The sequence below is a fragment of the Amblyomma americanum genome, chromosome 2 (assembly GCF_052857255.1).
Source record: "Amblyomma americanum isolate KBUSLIRL-KWMA chromosome 2, ASM5285725v1, whole genome shotgun sequence".
In the NCBI taxonomy this organism is placed as follows: domain Eukaryota; kingdom Metazoa; phylum Arthropoda; class Arachnida; order Ixodida; family Ixodidae; genus Amblyomma; species Amblyomma americanum.
The window spans coordinates 93,566,643-93,591,193 of NC_135498.1; the positions used below are offsets into that span (position 1 = coordinate 93,566,643).

The window sequence follows — 24,551 nt, forward strand, 5'->3', positions numbered from 1 at the left end:
TAAAAAATCCAAGCCAAGGCCGGCTGCTTCGAAAGTTTCGGTCATTTCTGTACTTCGGTGACAGCCGACAAGTAGTGCTTTTTATGCTGTTACCTTGAACGCGGTGAATTCGTGCTGTTATTTCCGTGTTTCATTGACATCCTACTTAGACCTTCCGCGCCGTCCAGTTACGTCACTTCGCAGTTTCCTCGTGCCTAGCACGCACTTAAGCTATGCTTCCTTTGAGACTGTCACGCCGTTTGCAGCTGCAACAAAGTTTGCGTCGTCTCGCTGCAGCCACTCGTTGCTGTTCGACGTTCTTCACCGAGCAACATGATGAGCTCCGAAGGAGCGTACGGAAGGTAAGGGGCCGAATTTTTTCCTTGTCGCTGTGTTTCGCACCTGAAATGTGGCCTCGACGCTTCGTATATATGAGTAGCTGGCAGTGGGATCGTTTTCATGATAAAGCGCGCACGGCGTGTCGGCAAGCTGCGAGGTGATAAACGACTGTGCGGGGTTCGTATGAGCGTTGACAGCGGGCTGGTCGAGGACCTTGGGCTCTTCAGTGTTTGAAGTATACAGGGAAAGCGCCATTATGCGTGAAGTTTTGTGTTCCTTGTCTGTCCAGCGGTGCGTATGTTGTGCGTAAGTCGTGAAAACCCCTCGAAATGCGTCGCTGTCAGTCATTTCCTTTTGTACGTTCTGCCGCGTTTATTGTTTTACTCACGCACCGAAGCACGCCGGCACCCTGTTGTCAGAAAAAAAAAAAAATGTTGAAAGAAATTCGAGTCTAGAAATGTTTTAATATTTCCACAGTAGGTATGTGACGGCCTTAGTACGTAGCTATCTGCCTATATGTTACGGGGCTTAAAAATTCGTTTTACATATTGCATCAGAGATGGCATGCCTTATTTCAATATGTAAAAAGTGCACTGATGCAAATAAACGATAAAAATATGCCAAGAGCCCACTTTGTTTACTGAGATTCTTTAAATACAAAACACACAAATGTATACAGCAAGGCTACATTTTGCACACTGGCTGATAAAGTTGTTTTCAGTTGCATATTGTTTTTTTATGGCTGTATTTTATTTTATCGATGCATCTGTATCTCCTGTCTGTTGTAAACCTCAGCGGTTAGTACAAACCTCATGTCATTTTTGTGCGCAGCTTTATCGCTGTTCTTCCTGGCATGCAAGCTTGTCAAACTTAAATTTCATTTTCTACCTTAATCTGGCACTGCTAATTAGCAGCAGCAATTTTATGTCACGCAGCGTCCATTCTCTCTCAGACATATATCTCAAGGGCATCTTGTTGGCTTTACCCACTACAGCAGCTCAGTGGCTATTGACATTTGGTTGCTAATGCCAAAGTCATAGGATTGAATCCCACGGCGGCAACACTTCGGTAAAGGAAAATGCACAGCTACCCATGTGCTGCGTGATGACAGTCCATGTTGAGAACCCCAGGTGGTCGAGCACAGTCTGCAGCCCTCTGCTGCAGCATCTCTCATAGCCCATGTGCATATTGTTGGCTTGTAGCCAGTGTTTAAAGTCTGAAGGATCTTGAGGAGTCTCTGACGCCCCACGCTAGAATGTAAGGACCGCATGAATCCGAAGCAGGCAACCATTTTTATTCTTATTGCCAGAGGTGGTCGGAACATTTCTTCTCCATCGTTTGGAAAATTTCACCGTTATTTTTCATAAGGATCGTTGACATATTTTCTTAAGCCTGATACGGAGAAAAATAAAAAGCTGGCAGCAATACACAAAGGCTGTAAGAAAAAGGGAAATCCGCACTCTCACACCATGAGTCAGTCCGGAGCTGGCCGCTCAGCTCCAAGGCTACACAACGAAAAACGAGCTCACTGGCAGAGCATGGGGATCGCTTGTTTCAGGTCTGTGTCATAAACTCAACAAACAATAACCTTTAAAAAGGATCTCTCCCCTTTGTATGAAATGATGTTTAAAACACCCTGCCAGCCACTTTCTCCCTCCCTCTATTTGTCTTTCCACGTGTGCTCCAATCACTAAAGACGCCCTTTCAATGGAGTCAGACTTTAAGCGATGCTTGTAACTGCAACATATTTCACTCGTTCTAGACAGTGATCTTTATTTCTTGTAGATCTGTTTTACTGTCTTTTTCAATTTTGTCATCACAATTTCCATGAAACTCTTATTCATTAGCAATGAGCCACTTACCTGCGCTCGAGAGGAACATGTGTGTTTCTGTATTCATACCCATCTCTCAGTGTCTGTCATTTTACCTCCTCCCATTCTGCCTTATTTTTCTCTCTGTTATTTACAGTTCTGCAGCAATCACCATATTTCTTGTGGCTCTAGTCGGATACAACTCAAGAACGAAATGGCTTTAATCCATTAAAGGACCCCCTTTCAGGTAATGGTGTCAGCTGATTCTCATGACCCTGCTAGCGTGTCAACGTCGGGAGTGGCAGATGAAAGGGGATGGTCCCTTCGCTCCAAAATCAGGGATAGTCTCCTCTCTGTAGAGTGACGCCGCTCCCTGCATTGTCACCTAGCAGGGTCATGAGAATCGTCGACTCCAATGGCTGGAAGGGAGTCCTTTGACGGGAAAAAGCCGCTTTTTAAGTTGTATCTAACTTTAGTTTGTAGCTGCTAAAAGAGCATACTTGTTGGCTGTGGGCCATTTTTCATCACATTACCGAAGCATGTGTTGAGATTTCTGCATTTACTCAATACTGAAATTGAGGATGAATGCAAATTGCCCAGTTCAGAATGTGGCAAAAATTCGATAGAAAAAAAGGTAATTTTGGTTGTTTTGACATTTTTGAGAAAACAACCTCAGGCACTGCAGTGGGAGTTTTTTTTTTTTAACATGTTTTTCATAATTATTGTATAATTAGGTATAAAAGATCTGACTATATTCTGGTGTGTATACAGTAGGCAGCATAGGCAAGAAAAGCATGGGACAAATGACAGAAGTATGAGAATGGAAGGGTGTTAGTAGTGCCCCTTCAATGCATGCTCACAGCTTGCGAGGCAGCTCATACTTTGTGCATTTCTGCTATGCTTTCTGTAAACTTTTCCTCTGCTTACAATTCGCGAAATTCTTCTGAAGTCCAGCTTTTTATTAATGCGGAGTGAAATGACACCATTTAAAAATTTGAGGGGAGATTTAAGCTCGTCCTTAAGGGTATAATGCGTTAATAGGTTAGTGCTCATATATGCAGGCTTTGTCATTCTTGACTTTATATTCATAGGTCCCTGGCCTCATACCACTCCTGGTGCAGTCGTTAAGTGATGCGCCACTGCCCTGTGATGGCAGATGCCACCAGTGGGGCTTGTGTGGCCCAGGTTGATCCTCCCGAGCAATCTCTGGCGATCAGTCCTTAATTTAACTGCCACCTGCTGCGGTGGGTTGCTTCTCTGGGGATTTTTTGTGGATTTTTTGCCTGTGGTCAACGACGCTAATTATGGTACCGGCTTTCTCCTTGATGCTATCACGTTAAAATATTATAATAAATATCTGCTAGGTGCTAGAAGTTGGGAAATTGAAAAGAAAGACTGGTGATATCCAGAACACTCCAAGGGTCTGGAGAGCTTTTATATAAACAGGTTGAGCTAAATGGTTGCTCCGGCCCAGTACCCTTATACTTAAGTGTGGCCACGGTTTGAAGTGAGAGTTGCAGATGGTAAGAAAGCAGAGAAAGAATTAATTCGACCGTGTGTTTGCATACCGAAATGCAAAATGGGATGCCATACAATGTACAGGCATTGTCTAACTTCAGCATGTTGCAAGGCTCATGGAGTAGCTCGGCAGTTTATGTGACATTGGTGTTATCAGACAGCTGTCTCGCTTGCACGCCTTTTCTTTTGTTTGTACGTCACGATAGGCGTCTTTTTTTTTTATGGCAGACTTTATTCTGTAAAGCATTATTTCTTATTTCTTCAATTAAAATACCTGCAGCACCTGAAGGCATTATTGCGAAGGGAGAAGAATACATAATGTTCTCGCGGATGAAGGCTATACTTTGTTTTTGCAGATGTGGACTCTAAAGGAGTGTGGGCTGCCTGACTTGTCCTGAATGAATGGCCTGAGTGCAATACTGACTGAGCTGACTGTGCTGGGCGTTATGCAAGCGATGTAGCCGTGGACGTTGTGGATGTTTTGTAAAAGCAAATGAATCCCCTGCCTTGAGAAACTGCACATGTGCAGTTTTTATCATTTCACCTTTATTGCTGACAATCTTTTGATGCAAAGGTATACTTAGCATCAGTACTCTAAAAATGCTGTACACATTTCTCAGCTCTTCTTGGCAATTAGCCACTACCATTGAACATTGAAAGCAAACTGAATTTGCAAACTTGAGTTATTTGCGCAACCATCTAACTTTCCTTACTATGAAAAGTTGCCTGTTTTTCTGGTGACAAAGAATTTTTTTTTTCAGCACGCATAGCGTTTCAGGTTATATTATAGCATACTGCAGTGTAGACACAAATAAGTGCTCTTTCTTAAAATACACTTTTAAAAAAATTCTTCAAAACCACTGCGCATAAAATTGGAAAAGTAAAATTTGTGTGACCTGCTAAAATAGTATGGCAGAGAACATGATGCATCTTGAAAACAATTGATGATGCAGTGTGGGAAATGATAATTCAGTGGCCTTCTGTCATAATTTTTGCCAGGCTGTGTTTTGTTAGGAAAGCTGGCCTAACTAAAAGCACAACTTGTGTGAATTGACCTGATGCGGCCACAGTGTGAAACTGCCACGAATAGCGTGCAGTTTGAATTGTCAGCCATTGTGTCTATAGCTGTGACATGTGAACCCCAGGTGCCATCTTTTCTCCAAGTTCATGCTCATGTTGCACTCCAGGTCATTGATAAGGACATCAACCCATACGTGGACCAGTGGGAGGCAGAAGGCATGTTTGATGCCCACAAGGTCTTCAAAAAGCTGGGCGAGGTGGGAGTCTTGGGAATTACGCGTCCTGTGGGTGAGGCAACAAGCTGTCTTGATTGCATGTTGTTAGCTGTGTTTTCTTTGCGTTGCATATTGACATTGGGCTGGGATATTCCTGGAATGATCCAGTACCTAGTTAATCATAGTAATTGTCTCTTGTTGTTTAAGCTTTGAGCAGCCCCGACTAAGTTGCATCCAGAGTCTTGCACGCAAGGGAGTAATTACTCGTTAACGTCCACCTAAGTGCTGCCATACGGTGATAAAGGGAAGCTACAGATTTCACAGAAACTTAGTGGCAGAGGAAAAATGTGTCCTGGTCCGGGGAGCAAATCCAGGACCACCACTTGTCCAGGGCAATCACTCTGCCAACTGAGCCAACCAGGACGGCTAGTAGATGGCAGAGCGAGGCCGAATTGATCAACAACTCGAAGCAAGGATGGCGTTCAGTGTGTTTATGGGAGTCTCCCAAAGTAAGGTTTTAAATAAGGTAGTGATTACTCATTAGCATCCATGTGAGTGCAGCTTATTCCACCTTGGGGATGGAGGGGGAATACTCCAATTTGGGGAACATCCCCTAAGCACATTGTACTAAAGAGTCTTCGACAGTTGAGAATAGCATCCTAGAATAATTTTATATACGGTCATATTTACTTGTTAACCCTTTGAAACGCCATTTTTTGTTTCATTGAAAAGAAACATTTTCCTGCCAAAATAGTGTATTCAGGCATTAAAAAAGATCATTTGTTAGTTTTGCAACGCTAAATACTAGTAGTTATTTTACTGCACGGATGTGCAAAATTTCATACAAAGTGCCATAATTGATGAAAATAGTGACATCGAAATGCTGTGATCTATCAAGTAAACACCCAAAGGATCGTGGTAATAATTTCTATTTCAAATGTGCACAATATGCTTGAATTTGTGAAAAAAAAAAATGATGTTACTATTGGCGGCAAAATATGTTTTCACAAAAACGGCGGATGACGTGCTACCATGCTCACTGTTTCGCGAAATTTAATTTACTGCATTCCCTATTATAGCATAAAAAACCACCCTATTTACCACATGAAAGGTGCAAAATTCATCTGAGATAAATAAATCACTGCTAATTGCAATCACTCTCGAGAAAAGCTGCGGGTTGCTTTGTACACAATTGTGTACATAGCGCGTCAAAAAGTTAAAGATGAACAAAGCATGCAGAACTAGCGGTATTTAAAAAGCCTAAACTGTCCTCTGTTGGCAGTTAGAAACTGACCCAGAAATTCTTGCCTCTCAAAAATCTCTCACCTGTAATAGAAGCACTGCTATGAATAAGAAATATTTGGGCAATGATAGACTTTGTGCTGATTTAAACATTGTAGCAGTTGGAGTTGGTGCTTGCAAATGTTGTTTAAGTTTTGTTGCTCTTTCTATGCAAGGAACTTTGACGAAACTTTATGTGCCCTCTGCTAATACGAGTACAAAATATATTCCTGTCAGTCATTGTTCCACTTCTGATACAGTTCTGGTAATGCTAGCCACCGCAGTGGCTCAATGTGGTTATGGTGCTCTGCTGCTGACCCGGAAGACGTTGGTTCTATCTTGTGGTCGCGTTTGAATGGAGGCGATATGATTCAGGCCCGTGTGCTGTGCAATGTCAGTGCATGCTAAAGAACCCAAGGTGGTCGAAATTATTCGGAGTCCTCCACTGCGGCGTCCCTCATAGCCTGAATTGCTTTGGGATGTTAAACCCCACAAACCAGACTAGTTGTGTTAAGGCTGAAATCGAGATAATTCTCGGAATAGTCCAGTTTTTTGAATTTGGGTTTGTCTTCATTCTGCCTGCTATCCTTTACCTCCGCTACCCCAGCTCAGGTGCTTCAGTATCGACGGCAGATGCCGGGGCTAGCAAAAATCTTTTCCTTCCTTTTTATTATTATTTTAATAAAACCACTTACTACTTACTACTTGTGTGTGCCGCAAGTATACATCTATAAGGATGTTGTACTACATATAGCGTGCAGGCTATGTGCCTTGGTTTTACGCTGTGGTAGCGAAAAACATTCTATTTATTTGTATTTACTGTTCAGAAATGTGTACTTTATGCAAGCTCTTGTGCTTCTGGTATTCTAGCTAGTTGTCCATAGTAGATGTGTCCCCTTTTGCTTTTGCAGATATAGTATCATCATTCTTACTGTGTAGTAATAAGTGTTGTTGGCTGTTTCATTATTCAATTTTTCATGCTTTTTGCGATAAGTCTGATAATGACTGCCACATAAATATTATATTGTATACAAATTGTGTCATGAATGCATTATGTTAGGTATAAATTTAAATGAGCAGGCTTCGAAATGAATTCGAATTGTCAATTTCAGAGTACGGGGGCCTCGGCCTGGACTACAGCTACACGGTAGCCTTTGCGGAGGAGCTTGCAGCCATCAACTGTGGTGGTATTACCTCCGGAATTCTTGTCCACACAGACATGTGCACTCCCGCGCTAGCCAGGTACTTCATTTTATGTGTGGACTTTTCTGCTGAAAAACGTGCATGCATACAGCGTGGCTGCTATGTTGAATTCTACGGTAATTTTTACTGTTTTCGGGCCAAGCAGTATGCAAAAACATGTTGCAGTGCATAATAAATTTGTTCTGAGTAGTGAAGGAAGGAGGATCTTTAGAATTACAGAGGTTTAGAGCAGACCTCATCTGTCAGGTTGCAGCGTAAATTGAGGCACTATATGCTGTTTACATAATAGTAGTTCAGGTTGCCTGGCAGAAGTAAGATGGGAAAAAGCGTTCAGTGAAGTTTTCAGCTTGTGCACATGGATTTGATGGTGTGCTTTACGGAGGCTTTCAAAGGATTGAACGAGAAGAGCAGTTGGGGAGTAGTGAACATAGTAATTATCGCACTTCAGTTCTGATGATGGCAGTGGGACAGTAACAATGAGGCTTAAACATGTCGAGCTAAATTCAACTGCTATGAAATGCACATATATATTTTGAGATGGTTGAAAAGACTGCTACAGTCTCTACTGAGCTGATTACACTTTTCCATTGTGAGTTCTTTTATTTTGAACATGCAAATAAGAAGGGTGCTGAGCCATCTCTGTTTGAGCAAATATATGCACCATCGTTGGGGCATTCATTCATGCTTTCCACAAGCCTCAGCGTGCAAATACTGTGTGCACCAATGAGCAACCTATACAATGAGGTTGTAAATGCTGCAGACCCCTGCTACAAGTTGGCAGAGTTTTGGATTTCTTGTGCTGGCATTTTTCAGTGTGTGTAAGTGAGGTGGGAAGTTTTCTTAAGCATCTTAAACAGCAGCAGTACGTCATGTTCGAAGAAAACATGACCATGAATGACATCACCTAGTGTGTGAAGAATACTGGCCGTCAAGCAAAATGTATCAACGAAATATTGCTGGTGAACGCACTGGCTTGCCTAAATCTGGAATAATTTTTGAAGCCAATAGTGCCTTGCACACATACAGAAAGCGTCATGTTATGTTACGTTAGTAACCTTCTCAATGATTTCGCTTAATTGGTATGTTGGTCCTGTTTATGTGTAAGGAGCTTTCTGCAGATGAGTGATTCCAGATTTAAGCAAGCCAGCGTGTGCCGGCCTATTGTTGGCATTCGAGCGTTGTTCCATTTTACCAGGTAGCAAGTCGCCCCTGCGCATTAATCATTGCCATTCATGACCACATTTTCTGTGGCCATGTCATATCGATGCTGTTTAAGACACTTCAGAAAATTTTTCTCGCGTAAGCGTACTGTCGGACAACCAGCATAAGGAAACTGACGAGCGGGGCCTAGAAATTTGCAGCACGGGAGCTAGTCTGTTGCATTTAAAAGTATATTCAGTGATTTGCTTGTTGTTGCATGCCCTACCTGTATGTGGTGCCTATGGAGGCCATGCATGGGTGTTCGCAGGATGCCAGGTGCATTTACTCAAATGGAGATTGCTTGGCGCCCGTTTTATTTGCGTCTTCAGAAAATCCCCAAACACTACCCACAACTCCACATCGCCCAGACTTGCATCCTGCGCAAGCTCCACGTCAACACCCTCCTCACTCCAGCCTGTATGCACTTCTTCCGCATGTGTTCTGAACCCTCCTGCCCCAACTGCCTCTCAGTGTATGGCAGTCAGGAGCACTGTCTCTTTCAGTGCCCAGTAACCCTCCTCTAAACTCCCTTCTCCCCCCTCCCCCTCTTCCTCCTCCTGCTAAGAGTACCTGACTGGCATTTGAACCACCAACTGGATGACCGTTGCAATGTGGTGCTCCATGCCCAGGATCTCTTGAGCACTTCATCTGTCACTGTTTAATAAGCGATTTTAATGCGAAAAGCATTGCTAGTCCCATTACGGGAAAAGCCGTTGGTGTGCGTGTGTATACTCGCTCGCAGATGGTACAGAAAAATGCCAGTGGTGGCAAGGAAAATAGGGTTATGTCATCTAGCGGCCATATGATGCACACAGCAAGCCGAGCACCGCCATTTCAGACAATCCTATACATGTTGTTCATCTATATACTCGCCACTGGCCAAGTTGCGCCAGTTTTCCTGACAGCGTTCATACCAAAATTGTGACGCAGCCATTTTTCATACAGCATTCCAGGCGGTGTCATAGATTTCTCGTTGCATATAGCTTACATGTGCTTGTCAAGCCGGAGGCTAGCTTGTGACAGGGACTCGAACCGACGGCATATGCGCCTTCAATTGTATGCCTTTCCAGACTTTCGTATCAAAATTGTGGTGCAGCCGTTTGTCATACAGCGTTCCAGGTGTTGTCATGTGCACTCTTGTGTGTGGGCATCCCATACAACCAAACATCTACGTCTTGATTCCACGACATGCAAACTCGGCCAACCTCATCGCGGTGCAGCGAGAGGGTCTCAACGTTTGCGGTGTGGTGTGCAACCAATACACAAACACTTATGAGAACTTTAATGCATGTACAAACATTACGCATAAACAAATCCCCCAGGGACTGTATTGCTTTTGCATTCCCATACTTGGGCAGTCCTAAGTTTCTCTGCCGATGTTTTTTTCTCCCTTCTCCGTGTGTGCTCCAAATGAAAGAACGTGGGTAGCAAGCCAGCTCACACTGGGGAAGATTTTAGCAAGCTCACTGCAGACTAGTAGGCGTCAGTGTGAACAAGCAAGCAGTAGGGCTTGCAAAATGTTGTCTTTGTTTTTTACCTGCCTGATCAACAGCATGGGAATTTCGCTGTTCTGCTTTTTCACATTCTAGACTTGAGTCAGGGTTCAGACTGCTGTCAGCTTCAGCTTGGTACTGGGTAAAGTGTATGCCAGTGTTTCGGGGTGGTGTTGGGGAATGAAGGTGGTCAATTCCCCTTCCAAGTCCAATAGAAATGGGCACAATTTCATCCCTATTTCATTTTTGCAGCTGTGGCTATCAGTCCATTCTCATTCCTTTTCGAACACCTGAAGAAGTAGGATAGTTCAACAATACCATTTGTTGGGAATGTTGGTGCTTATGATGAGCGCTCTGTGTTGTGTCCTCTCTTCTCTGTCCCGCCTGTCGCGCTGTTATGGATCAGGACAGTTCAAGAACCATTATAACTCCAGAATGGCACTGCACCAGAAGCTGTTTGGGATGTTTTGCTGCACATCACAGAGTAACTGCTTTGGCACTGGGTGCTGGCGCACATGTGGTGCATCTCTCTTATTTCTTTTTGTTTCCTTTCGACAACTGACCACATTGTAATGGTGTTCTGGTTCCCTTGCATGCCAGCTTCGGCAGTGATGAGCTGAAGAGGGAGTTCCTGGCCCCATCCATTGCTGGTGACATTGTGGGCTGTGTGGGTGTCAGTGAGCCGGACTGTGGCTCTGACGTTGCCAGTGAGTACACCAAAGCAGTGAACATTATCCAAGAGCAGGGCTTGCAACATATATTGGATGTTCCAATCCTTTGCATTTATGGGAATAGGAAAATGTAATGTTATGAGACAATGTAATGTTATGATCCATGCACGCTTTTGTTGTTTCTGTTTTGAGTATCAGAATTGAAGGTGTGATGTAGGCAGGGGAATTGGCCATGGTACAAGCACTTTCCTGCTGAAATGTGGTCAGTCCCGCAATAGGGCCTCCAGATAAGTTCAGTTGGTTAAGGTTTTTAATGCACGTATGAATGTCTGTGCTCTTGAATAAAGATCCCCTTGGAAGTTCAGCGATTGTTTTTTTCTTGTTTGTTTTGCCTGGTCTTCTTTCAAATCGTTATTTGATCTGTCAACAAGAACCGATTAGTACTCCTAGATTTAGTGTTTGCTGCATTCTTCCCCCTCCACACTTGCATCGAATAGGCATCAGGACAACGGCCGTTCGTCGAGGAGATGACTTGGTGATCAATGGGGGCAAAATGTGGATCACCAATGGCTGCCAGGCGGACTGGATGGCCCTCCTAGCCAACACACGCACAGAGGGGCCCCCGCACAAGGCCAAGTCTCTCATCTGCCTGCCCATGAAGACACCCGGTAGGGTCTCCTCTGTGGCAGGTGCTTAAGTCAAGAACACGGTTACCGGCCTCCAAAAAACAAGGCATGAGAGATGGACACCACAAGTGCTGGGTATGTGGTGTGTGCCCGTGTTCATAGTGTCCATCTCTGATGTTTCTCTCGTTGTTGGGAACTGGCAGCGTTTCTCGTCATGTTCCGCGCGACCAGCTAGACCTAATGTCAGCTTCAAGCTGAAATGTAGGCGTGTTCTGAACGCAGTCTGGCATTGGCATGAAGCCGGTGGATCGGTGGACCGGGCACCGTGTCATAGCCGCTGCATTTTGGCGTAAGGAAACCACTGCACTGGCCATGTGGTGCTAATCTTTCCCAGTGATGTGTTAGGACCCTAATTTTCTGCGGTGGTAAATTTGAAATTCCATAAATTCGTAATGAGAAATCTGCAGTGTTCCTCAGAAAACATAACACCCATTTAACACACACAACACACCTGTTTTAAACATGCCTCACATACTCTAAACGTGCCTTCATTACAGTTTAATGTGGCCGCTTTAGTTCTGCATCATGTAGTGCTCAGTTTTTTTCTTCACTTGAACACAATGCCCTCTTTGAGCTAGTGAAATCTATCTGTGGCGATGCTCCTGTGCATAATCCTGCACCTTCTGTTGTGGCTCTGCCTGCAAGCAAGACGCAGCCCTGCAAAAGGGCTTGTCATTGCTTGAAATTGGAGACATTTTGTGCCACCACTATTAATATTCTTTTCAAAAGATGTCATTGTCCTGTTTCTACCCTTAGAAAATTGTGAATGCGTTGTCCCTAGTGCTGCTGTGCTTGTCACAGCAGCTTTTGGGACAGTTAATGTGATTAAGTTAATTCAATTCCCATTGTTCTCTCATTCTTACTGGTGTCCACAACAATCAACTGCATGATAAATAGAATGCAGCTGCTAACATACAATTGCACTGAAGATGTTCATATGCGCTATTTTTTTCAGAATTGTGGGACACTAGGGGCCCTAGTGATGTCCGTATGAGGCACTTTCAACAGGGTGTATGGCATAGTTTTATGCTGACATAATGTGTCGTAGCTGAACGCTCCCCACTCGACCAGTCACTGCGATCCAGGCTTTTGGCTGCTCAGTGAGAATATGCCATCTGTGCTAATGTTATTCCTGTGAGCTCAGAAGCGGGGCCCTCTTGATGCAGTTTGTGGAGCTGCTAGTGCTGTTGCTTCTTTTTTTCTTGGTTCCTTTTTTATGAAGCACATTTTATCACAAAACTTTTTTTGTGGCAGATGTATTTAGTCACTCTCCACAGACACTGATCGTGAAAAAATTTTATGGTCTTTCTTATACTGTTTCAGCTGTCGAGCACTTATATCCTGGATGGGGCTTCATGTTGCTAAAATGGTTTGCTGCCATGACTTGTCTGAAAAATGTCGTCATCTGCACTGTTATGTGTGTGCAAGCATGCAATATACATTTTGGCACTGTGTGCTCACAGTTTGGCTAAACAGACTTTATAATGGCCAGCACACTTGCACTTGGTGATTTGTGGCATTTGATTCGTGAACGAAGCAAGGAGAGCAGCAGTGGTCGCGAAGAGAAGTGCAAGGCTTCTCTGCGTGTGCAGTGCACTTAGTGTCTCTGTGTCTGCCCTGTTGCAGGTGTGACAGTGGCACGCAGCATCAAGAAGCTCGGCCACCGCTCCTCAGACACGGCGCAGATCTTCTTCGAGGACGTCCGGGTGCCAGCTAAGAACATTGTTGGCGAGGAGGGCATGGGCTTCGTGTACCAGATGCTGCAGTTCCAGGTGGAGCGGTTGGTGGCCGCCATCAACTGTGAGTGCACCCATGCCACCTGCAGGGGACATTGTTACCTGCACTTGCAAGGGCGGCATACTTTGCAATTAGACGCAGTCAGACTGACTTATTTCAAACTCAGAAGTTTCAGAGTACTGGCTGCATCAAAAACCTTAAACATCCCATGAAAAATTCTGTCTTGATGCATTGTAATGCTGTATGTCTCTGTTGAACTCCTATTTCATGGTACCTTCGATATATAGCAAGAGACATGCCGTACAGTGTCCTGTAATGTCCGCTTTCCATCGACATTTGTGTCACATGGGAAGGCTTGGTTGAAAGAGCTGCATTGGCTGTGTGACCTTAAATAAACGGTCTTCCTGCCTGTCTAGCTGCACATTGCCAGTGCAAATTCCCCAGATGGTGGGAGAAACAGTCGGTTAACAAACCAGAAGACGCTGCGGTGGCCAGGTTTTTTGTGTGTTGCTTCGATTTCTCATGAAAAAAAAATAATAAAAAGCTTTAATAATAATAATAAATTATTGTTTAATTATTAATAAAATAATAAAAAAAGTCTTTAGAGAGTCTATCTGTGACCGGCTGACTGTCAGCTTTGGCCCAGCTGACTATTTCTACCCTGCAGCCCATTTATACAGGTTGTTCACCTAAGACTTTACACAGCTTTTAAAAAAGAGGCTTTTTGAGGGTGCTTTTTCGGCATAGCACTGTCAGTGGTGTAATACATCAGAAAACAGCCAAGACGAGTTAACGAGCAGGCTGGTTAACTAATATTAAATAGCTAATTTTTTAACCAGTACTGTTTGGCTCCTTGATTATTGAGAGGCATGTAGCCCACCGTAAGTAATATCCATGTCAGTTTTTAGAATTTCGGGAACACGGTTGCCCTTGGCACTTTGTTCCAACAAATTTTGGCTTTTTTGACGAGTTACATGCACTGGAGAGGTTGCTTTGCTGGCAAGCTTCCCAAAAGCGCATGTATTTTGGCGCGATGCAGCCAGAATTTGTTGGGCCACAGCGCCAACTGTAACCGCATTTTCAGAATTCTAAAAACTGATATGGGTATTACTTACAGTGGACTACATGCCTCTCAATAATTAAGGAGCCTAACAATAAATGTAAAAAGTTAACTACTCAGTTTAATTACCATCCTGCTAGTTAGCATGTCCTAGTTCTATATTGATGTACTACGCTGCTGAAAATGCTATGCCGAAAAAAGTGCTCTTCTAACTCAAAAAGCTTTTTTTTTAATTTGTTTAAAGTCATAGGTGAAATGCCCTGTATAAACACTAGGGAGTTTGGTACAGCTAGTATTGTTCCATCTTCTCCCGTCTGTCAAGCGATGCAGGGATGGTTTGGGAGGGTTTTTTTATCTTTAAGCTGAATTGCGTCATTTGAAATTTATAAAAAGTTTAGTGGAAGCATGTGCTGCGATGCTGTGATTTGGCATGAGCCTTCTCTGAACCTGCTCTTGTCACATGTGTTAGGCAAGCTTTGTTGCCATCGATTTTTTTTTTTTTTCAGGAATTTGTGGTTCACTGAGAGGCGCCCTCAAACATCTCTTTTTATTAACCACAACAAGGTTATTGTGGCTGTGTCCTGTCAGAAATTGCAGGTTCCTTTTGTCATTAGAGCATTTGTTCTGCGTGCGTTTGCTCAGTCAGCATCTCAGACCTTGCACTGTTTTAGGTTATCCTTACCAGCAGCTTCATTTCTCCCCAGAAGCCGCCGCGGTGGCTCAGTGGTTACGGCGCTCGGCTGCTGACCCGAAAGACGCGGGTTCGATCCCGGCCGCGGCGGTCGAATTTCGATGGAGGCGAAATTCTAGAGGCCCGTGTACTGTGCGATGTCAGTGCAGGTTAAAGAACCTCAGGTGGTTGAAATTTCCGGAGCCCTCCACTATGGCGTCCCTCATAGCCTGAGTTGCTTTGGGAGGTTAAACCCCAATAAACCTAAACCAAACCATTTCTCCCCGAATGTATATTGTCATCATTGTTGGTGTAACCGCACAAGTTTATTTTTCATTGTTGCGCCCGCTGCAATGCATCCACAGCCGTGGTGTTCAGCTACTGATCCAAAGGTTGCGGGATCGAATACTCGCCATGGTAGCCTCATTTTGACGGAGGCTAACTGTAAAAATGCTTGTGTGCTCTGCGATGTCAGCGCATGTTAAAGAATTCCAGGTGGCCCAAATTAGACCAGAGCCCTCCACTACAGTGTCCCTCGTAACCCATGTGTAGCTTCAGGACATTAAACGCCATGTATCACATATTTTTGTTATTTTTTGTTGTTAATTATTGTGAATTTGTGCAATGGCGAAATGTGCAGGTGTGCCCTTCCTGGAGCGAGTGATCAATGAGACGTTGGAGTATTGCCAGCAGCGGAAGGTGTTCGGACAGCCCTTGAGTCAGAACCAGGTGATCCAGTTCCGTCTGGCCGAACTCCAGACCGAGGTCGAGGCTCTGCGAGCTCTGGGGTACAGGGCAGCTGGTGCGTAATTTTGTTCGCCGGTCCTGGCTCCATACCTCCTCAATGTTTCCTCCCCGTTTTCTGAAGGTCGGTGGGTTCCCAGAGCTCAAAGAGATTGGAAACCCTGCTCTATTACTGTCCAGCTTGGCAGCTGTCAAGTGCATGCAGCCTTGAAAACTAATATACAATACTGCCACTTGTCCTGGTTTCAATTTGGGCATTGCATGCAATGGCCTCTAAACTTTTCAGGCAAGGTGTATGCACCCTTCATATTCAGGTAAAGCGCCTTTTTTTTTTTTGTCACCCTGAGAAAGTTTTATGGGTACAAATTTAAACCCTATTTCTGCCTGTAAAGCTGCCTTCTGAAAAAGTAATTTCGCAGTGGAAACTGCAAGGAACTACCTAATAGCTTGAATGCACTTCAGAGTGGTCCCTGTGATTAACTGTTGGCAGTTTTGATAGTACTACAAAACTAGACAGTAGTCTGACACTGCTGTTGCAATCCCAGAGAATGCTAGGAAGAATGTGCATTTAAAACTTGGGATCCAGACATTCTTTTGTAGCTTCTTGTTTATTCCAATAGATTTCATTGTTTTGTTGCTGTACAGCTTCTGTGTGCATCCAACTCCTGTCAATCGTGCTGCTAACACAGTCCATTGTATGCACAAGCAGCTCTTATCATGCAATTTACTACTTTGCATAAATGGGAGCAAACTTACCCTCTAGATGTCACTGTGTTTGGGTCGTGATTTGCTAGTGCCGGCAACTATGGGCGCTGCTGTTTGTTTTTTACTCGATGATATTTTCTTTTAAGCTTTGTAAGCAGGAAAATAATAGTGCGCAGTAGAGGAACGAAGTTGGTTATTGATAAACACGCAAGTTATGCTGACAAATCGAGATCTGTCCTGAGCACCCCCATATAGGAAGCCACAAGGAAGCTCGGGATGAACTCCTTCCCGAACCTCCACCACAAGCACTCCTTCTTCCTGTCACACTACCCCTCTCACTGCCCATCATGCCATCATGCAACAGTGCCCAACCCACTCAGTACCAATCCACATGGGGATGCCCAAAGCACCCCCCCACAGTCGACCACCTATTATACCCCACCTTGCTACCCCCTCAGGGGAAGCTGCTCTATCTAGCTCTAGCAGCTCAACGCACAAGCCAGCACAATATGCAGAACCTATCGGAGTCCTGCTCTCAGGGCCCCACCCACGATAACCGGCCTCCCAGTTACCGTTTCTAAATAAAGTTTTTCACCACCACCACCACAAGGGCAGTTGACTCCAACTCTGTTAATGTTCTTGTTCTCCCCATCATCCTCATGGTAGGTGGACAACTATGCTGGCAACTGTAGCAGATGGCAACACCTGATTCTTTAAAATTTATCTATGTTTATTTACACAGTAATGTGGGCTCCGTGTTGCGCAAGGGCAAAGTACATTTTCAGTAACTCCGTACGATTGATACGGTAAAAAAATTCGTAGGTACATGTTACCACAATTGGCCGATTCTAACGTGCACCTGAATCTAACATGCACCAAATTCATAACTTGCGCCCTTTGGTAGCATGGTTTCTGTTTTGTATGAAATTGTAACGCACATGCTGTTTTCAGGTTCAATTTTCATTTTAAAAATATGTGCCTTAGAATCGGGTAAATAGGGTAGTACATACTATTTGCAATTTTAAGGTATAATACCATGATACATCTGAGCAAAGCAACAAGTCACTGAGAAGGACATTGAGTTTTTTTTTTTAATGCGCTGCTTGGGGATTTTTTAAAACTACTGGAGGATAATCGCTTCATCGATTGAATCGGGTGAATTTCGATGGAGGCGAAATTCTAGAGGTCCATGTGTTGTGTGATGTCTGTGCACGCTAAAGAACTCCAGGTGGTTGAAATTTCCGGAGCCCTTCACTACGACGCCCCTCATAGCCTGAGTCACTTTGGGACGTTAAATCCTCATAAACCAAACCAAACCAAGCATGTGAGTTGTTAGAAAGGAAGAGTTAAATATAACCTGCTCAAGACCTTTTTGCTGCAACTTATCATTCATAATTTGTTGATAAGAGTCCTTTTTTAATGCACTAGCAGTAGAAGCATTATTATTTGCAAAAACACTGGCGCCATGTGTTTGTAGCCGCAGTCTCGGCAAAGGAGGGAAAGTAGGAAAGTGCCACCTCAGCGCCCCTAGCGGAGGGAAGAGTTACTAACGTTCTGGTGCATGGGTGCACCTCTGTGGGGCGGCACTTGCAACAGAAAGTCTCCGCTGACGCACATGGCATGTGCTAGCTCAGTTCTTCTCCTGCATTGGGAACGTTTGGACGTGTACAATTTCTACTTCTCCAAGCTAAGCGACCGTGGAAGACAAAGTGGCAGCTCAGTGTGTTCGGCAAATGGAGGAACAGCAACTTCGACACGAACTCTAATCACCTCATGCAAAAGCGAAAATCCAGATGTGTATAGAAACGAATCTGCCAATGCAGATTTGTCACATCACACTACATGATCGCCCGTTTATTGTGCTCAATAAATGGAGGGCTTTAAGTTGACTCTTCTAATTTGCAAGCATAATGCCCCAAAGTGTATTTTTTTTTATGGTTTCTTGGAGAACCTGATTTTCTTCCTGGCTTTTAAAAGGACATCATCATCATCGTCAGCCTGACTACGCCCACTGCAGGGCAAAGGCATCTCCCATGTCTCTGCAATTAACCCTGTCCTCTGCCCGTTGCGGCCACCCTATCCCCGCAAAATTCTTAATTTCATCCGCCCACCTAACTTTCTGCCGCCCCCTGCTACGCTTACCTTCCCTTGGAATCTAGTTTGTTACACTGGGACACTGGGGACCAATGCAAGTTGACCTCTATAGATGAGATACTGTGCTCTAATCACAAAGAGGCCAGCCTCACCGGAAATGGAGCTGTTATAAGCCAAAAAAGACCAAAAAGTGAAATACAGGTGTCGCTTTCCCTGGCAGATTTTGCAGTTAAAATGCGTGTATTGGCACCTATTTTTGGGCATGGATCCCAGAGGCTACATTACACTGCCATTCACTTCAAAACAGTGACACCCCATCCTTTTTGGTAGAGGATGTCTTGAGTTTGAATAAACTGGTGGGAAGATCTTTAAATCCAATTTCCTCGCTGATAAATGCGTCTTTTGCTGCTGGAAAAAAGGTCAGCTTAGACTGAAACAGCTAGAGAATTAATTTTTACTGGGAACATTAATTTGATGGAGTCGTCCTCAGTGACATTAAAATTCAGACGGAAAATAATGCCCAAATTTCACCTCCTCGTGTAAAAGTAAACTAGCCCCAAAAATGCAGTGCCTTTGGACGTGTAACAGCCCTCGTTTGTGTGGTGCTCTTGCAGCTTTAATGATGGCTGGCGACAATGTGACTGAGCTGGCATCCATGGCCAAGTTGAAGGCCGGCCGTCTGGCGCGTGAGGTGGCCGATTCCTGCCTGCAGTACTGGGGTGGCATGGGCTACACCGAGGAGATGCCCATGGCCAAGGCCTTCCGCGATGCCCGCCTCCTGTCCATCGCAGGCGGCGCTGACGAGATCATGCTGGCGATCATTGCCAAGCTACGATGGGGTCTCGAGCGATAGTCACGTGGGAAACCTGTTTTTCTCAGTGCTGGTCTGTCCCTTATATACGCTGGCTCCCATTACGGCATACTGGTCTGCTTACACAAGTGTAGTAATGGTGAGCAAGTGTGACAGTTGTGTGTAAAAGTCCTATTTTTACACTGCAATCAACAGCTTACGGGTGACATACGATTTGGTGAGTCATGTTATCTGGGCATAGGCTCCCCATCACTCCTTCCCTTTCGCTGTTGAGAAATGGCCATAGGTTGAACATGTGGCTAGAGCACCTTTGCTGGTTACTGATTTGCTAAGCTGAATGGAAATAGTAAAGGCATGTTTACCTGGACTCACCTTTTGTAGTCCCCTGTGAATGGCTTTTTAAATGCCCCGAAGAGCTTGGTCCTATTGAATCATAAGTGGCAAAACAGTTCTCGTTAGCAGATCCCTGAGTTATTGCATTTTGCATCCTGGTTATCAATAATTACTTCTCTTCCAAGTTGATGCTTTAGTGAGAGGTGCACTGACACACGATCAGTCAGTTTGACTGGCACCGTTGCAGTGAATAGTGACGTTAGGCACGTTTTTTCACTTGGCTGAATGATATCCCAAGCCCAAGCAGAGTAAGTATTGCTCTGGAGATGGACTACATGTGAATGGGTCTTTTGCCTTTTTGCGTGTGCAAAGACATAAGCAGAGTTTCTGCAAGACCTCCAACTTGAGCGTTGAAGTTTTTGTGGCCAGGAATGAGGTTGAATCTAATGCGGTGCCCAGTATGTGCTTGGAGCCACTTCACATCCACAGAGGTATGATGAGCGGCTGCACTTGTTGGGAGTAGGCATCCAAATCCACAGCACATATTGTGCCAGGGCATTAGTTGCACAGTCCATCGGGTTTCCAAGCTTTGCAATATGTGATCTTGAACTCAAGAGTTGGGCAAAAACTCGTCTGGTCGGGTTGAATCATAAAATGTGACATTGAAGACGCCGACCACATCAAAGATAAGAACACACAAAAGACGTTTTGGCTCTGGTACGGGAGCCTCGTTCACAGTAAAAAATGAGAAGCGGGTGTGCGAGCTTATGTATGCTTGAAAAGGGAGCGCAGGGAGTGTGCGTAAGCAGTTGTCAGATTTCCGCAGTTTCGGTTCAAGGCGTGACAGGTCGTTTGTATAATCAAAGATTCCTGGTGAAGGCGAGGGAATTTCCTCCTTTCTGCCGCAAGAACTTGTGCCTTGCCCCAGTCGATAATGTGCTGTTTCGATATGCAGTGTTCGGCGATAGCACTGGAATCCACTTTTCTGTTTTTAACATCGTTTTTGTGATCTTTTAGGTGCCTTTCGAAGTTTCTAGTTTCGCCAATGTAAACGCAGTCGCAGTTGGAACAGGGAATGCTGTAAATCACGCCGGGATGTTTTTCTCTTGGCAGAACGTCCTTTACGCTGACCAAAGCATGTCGCAGTTTTCTGGTTGGAACGTGGGCAATGTCAACATTGAAGGTGCACAGAATGCATGCCAACGCCTCGCTGATACCAGGGGTGTAGGGAACAGCGGCACGTTTCAGGGGGGAAGACACAGCAGTTTCACGTTCTGGTCGACACAGCTGTTTTTCGACCGATGCCACTTGAAGTCATTGCGTGAAAGTCCTTGCCGCGCCATATCAGTCGTTTGCCCTGCCTTCGGGAGAACTGCAAATGTCTTGGCTCTCTTTTAATAAGCTGGCAGCAACCGATCTTTTATGTGAGGCTGGGTGGACGGATCTAAAGTTGGGATAACGTCCCGTGTGGGTGGGTTTCCTAAAAACGCTGAATGAAACGTCTCTTGTGTGTTCTTTTCTTTGTTGTGGTCGGCGTCTTCAATGTCACGTTTTAATATGTGATCTTCTCCTGCCAGGTTTTCATGCAGCCACTGTGTTGTCCACGTCTGGTATCTTTCCGTAGCGGATTGTGGGACGCTGTAGCCAGAGCCCTGTAGTGTCAAGCTGGCTCATGCAGCACTTCACCAGCCATCAAGATTAATGCAGCAGGCTTGAGAGTGTTGTGTGATGGAGGGCAATATCAGCGCACGTAGGCATACACGGCGCATCCAGCGAAGGAATGTTTCAGGAAACAAGGAAAAGTAAAAAAATGAAATGCGGGTGTCACTACCACGAGCCAGGCCCACAGGCAAACTGTGGTGCATGAAGACAGTTCTTCTTACGCAGGCTCCCGAGGACCAGGTTACGCGACCATCCACTTCAAAACGATGATCACAGCGTCCTTTTCGGTTTTGGTGTCACAAGTTCTAATCAAGTGGCGGGAAAAGTTTTGAATCTAAATTTCTCTGCAATAAATGCATCGCTTGCTGTCATATAAAACACCAACATGGCCAGAAAGAGCCATGGAATCAATTGTTACCTAGAACAAAAGTCTGCTGGAGTCGTCCTCTATGTAGGTAAAAATAGAAGCCGCTAGTATACACTGGAGCCCTAGTTTTGAGTCACCAGGACACAATTACGACGTATTTTGGGGATGATTGCATGAACAGTGACACTGTGTTACATAAAACGATGAGACACATTAGATACCATTGACCAAAGACAAGAACCATTACCTCCATGGTACAGTTTTCCTGGAATCTGCGATTTCACTCTTGCCCAGTTCCGTGAAAAACAAACTCCGCAACATCATATTATACAAGAACTTGTTCTCTAGGAGAAATACAGCGGCTTCACAGACTTTTATACTGATTGTTCAAAAAGCGATGTTTATGTTGAATGCGCAGCGGTACAAGGAAACTGGGAAGAAACAGTAAGATTTCCGCAGTGTGTCTGCAGTGCATCTGTCTTCACTAACAGGCATTATGCCATCTATGTGGCCCTAGAAAAAGCAGTAAATGAGAACCTCACAAACAGTATTATTTGCGTAGACTCCCTAAGCATACTTACAGCTTTCCACTCTAGAAATACAATCGCTCTGCTACTTGATGGCATCGTACACAGCATAACAGCCACAGCTCAACGACAAAACATTAAACTTTGCTGGGTCCCGAGTCATATAGGAACAAAAAGCAACGAGAGAGCAGACTTGTGCTCTGCTAAAGCAAACGGCAAGCAATTAAAAATATAAATATGCCCTATAAGAATTGCGTGAACTTAGTACATCATAAATTAAGAAAAAAAATGGCAGTCTGCTTGGAACAATGAAGTAAATAACAAACTACACATGGTAAAGCCAATAGACAGTTTTAGCTGTCCGTACGCAAGTGCTTGCGTACGCAAAGAGCTACGGCGCTGCGTGCGTTACGCTGTCCGCTCCGAAGTATAGTTTTAGCTGACCGTGCCGTAGCGTCCCTCAGGCGCACGTGGCGCCATCTAGTGACAAGAAGTCAAACCACATCAACGCTCGGTTGAAGAAAATTTCATCCGTGATTACTGATAACTACTGTGAGTGCATTGGGAGCCTTTTTTGTTCCAAGAAGAAAAACTATGCAAACCGAAGAAAATGCAAGATCTGGCTAAAAGTTAGAAAACTGCTTCGCCAGGTGTCGTTGCTACGAGGAAAACACACTGAATATAGTTAGGCCTAGGAGCTTGAAGATTGCCAAATTATCTGAAAAACAGGGGCTAGTTATCGCTTATACCGCTACGTGTGGGCAAGATTAGGCGAAATAAAAGCGAACCGCTACCATTTTAGCGAGCTATTGCGTCGGAGAATCCAGCGGCGACATGTATTTATTCCGAAGCGGGCGAGCAGGGCGCCGCCATCTTGTCAAAGTTAGCGTACGCAAGCCACGCAAGCGCCGCAACGCAAACTCCGCTGGCTATCGTACGCAAGGCTACCGTACGCAAGACGCAAGGCTTGCGCTTGCGTTCTGCGCATGCGCACTACCGTCCCCGCAAACTCCTCGCGTACGCTAACTCTTTGCGTACGCACAGCTAAAACTGTCTAATTTTAGGCGAATGTAAGTCTTGCATGCACTAGGAATGTCTTAAGGAAGTGATTCTCTGTCATCTTCGTATAGGGCACACACACCTTACGCATACCTTCATGCTGACAAAACAAGACAAGGCCCTTTGTGAATTATAGAGAGATGAGCCAACAATAAGCCATGGTTTATTTTCATGCAGACAACTCGAAACACTGAGGAAAAAGCATTTTGCAGTGTTTTACAATCAACACATACCATTCCATCCAACTATGCTCTTAGGTGAAAACGGTCTTACTGATTTTTCTTGTATTTTTAGGTTTTTAAAGGAAGCAAATGTATTAAACAAGATAAAGAGTGGAAAAACAATAGTCAAATGAATAAGAAAACAGACTTTTCACTTCTTGTTTGGCACATGATAGCATCAGTTGCTCCCAAAAAAACCCAGCACACCACAACAACACCAAGAAAGTGATGGTTTGTTCATAGCCTCAGATATTTTTCATGCTTGGTCATCGGCACCAAGGTCAATGGATGGTGACTGTCACACTTTTCATTAAGGTTCTGAGTGCCGCTTCTCAGCGATCGGCAAAAGTACGCGTGCGCTGATGAATGAGGCGCTCGCATCAGAGAATACCTAAGCCCTCGTTCATTGCCTGGTTCATCGCGGCATGCCTAGTTTTTCCACTTGCCGTGATGAGGCGCTTGCATCGCAGACAACCCACTTGCGGCAGAGAGGTTGAAGTGCGCGCAAACCAGCAGCATGCGCCCGTTGGTGCGTAGTGAAACCCTTTCCTGAGCTCCTCACACTTTGCCCACAAGGAAAGCTGGTAGCCTTGATTTTGCTTTAATGGCCGCTTTTGAGCCGATGCCCGGGCATGGAAAATATAGGAGGCTACGGTTTGTTATAACTGAATGGCCCAGTGTACACAAGGGACATCTTGTGAATGTTGTAGGTGCACAATACAGGTGATCATGATTCTTAATGCTGTTTCAGTGGACTGTCCAAAGGTGTTTTGCATGCATGAGGGCACTGCTCAAAAAAAGCCTGCATGCAAAGGGCACTAGATTGCATTTTGTGGACGTGTAGTGCGTTGGTTGAGACTGTATCTGGTTGAGGTTTTCTCTTGCATGTGCAAAGGCATCCTGTAGCCATCTAGTGAAAAGCCTCCAAACCATTTGGTCAAAAGTCGTCTCCAGTTATAATTATCTACATTGTATGTCAAAGTTTTACCATGTCACTGTACACACAGCATGATGCCAGCAAACCCAGCATTCCAGTGATTGTTGGCCTGTTGTTCTGATTTATAGTACATTTTGAAATAAAGGTCTCAATATTTTGGTGCTTTTTTGCTTCAATGTAATGAAACTGCATACAATTCTTCCACTTG

General features: G+C 44.6%; 1 protein-coding gene across 1 annotated transcript; it reads left to right on the top strand.

The window, feature by feature from the left end:
- The first annotated feature begins 25 nt into the window (after positions 1 to 25).
- On the top strand, positions 26 to 24,503 carry LOC144121617 (putative acyl-CoA dehydrogenase 6). The gene is made up of 9 exons (XM_077654923.1): positions 26 to 341; positions 4,835 to 4,955; positions 7,276 to 7,405; positions 10,660 to 10,766; positions 11,228 to 11,398; positions 13,043 to 13,216; positions 15,524 to 15,685; positions 19,041 to 22,460; positions 23,171 to 24,503. The coding sequence occupies exons 1-8, from the start codon at positions 213 to 215 to the stop codon at positions 19,277 to 19,279; spliced, it is 1,233 nt and encodes a 410-aa protein (XP_077511049.1). The 5' UTR covers positions 26 to 212; the 3' UTR covers positions 19,280 to 22,460; positions 23,171 to 24,503.
- Positions 24,504 to 24,551: the final 48 nt, after the last annotated feature.

What these genes read in the sequence shown, in the direction of transcription:
- LOC144121617 (XM_077654923.1), top strand. Translation starts at nt 213, where the DNA reads ATGCTTCCTTTGAGACTGTCACGCCGTTTGCAGCTGCAACAAAGTTTG. An exon ending in CTGTGGCTCTGACGTTGCCA is followed by an intron (nt 10,767 to 11,227) that starts GTGAGTACACCA and finishes TGCATCGAATAG; the next exon opens with GCATCAGGACAACGGCCGTT. An exon ending in TCTGGGGTACAGGGCAGCTG is followed by an intron (nt 15,686 to 19,040) that starts GTGCGTAATTTT and finishes GTGCTCTTGCAG; the next exon opens with CTTTAATGATGGCTGGCGAC.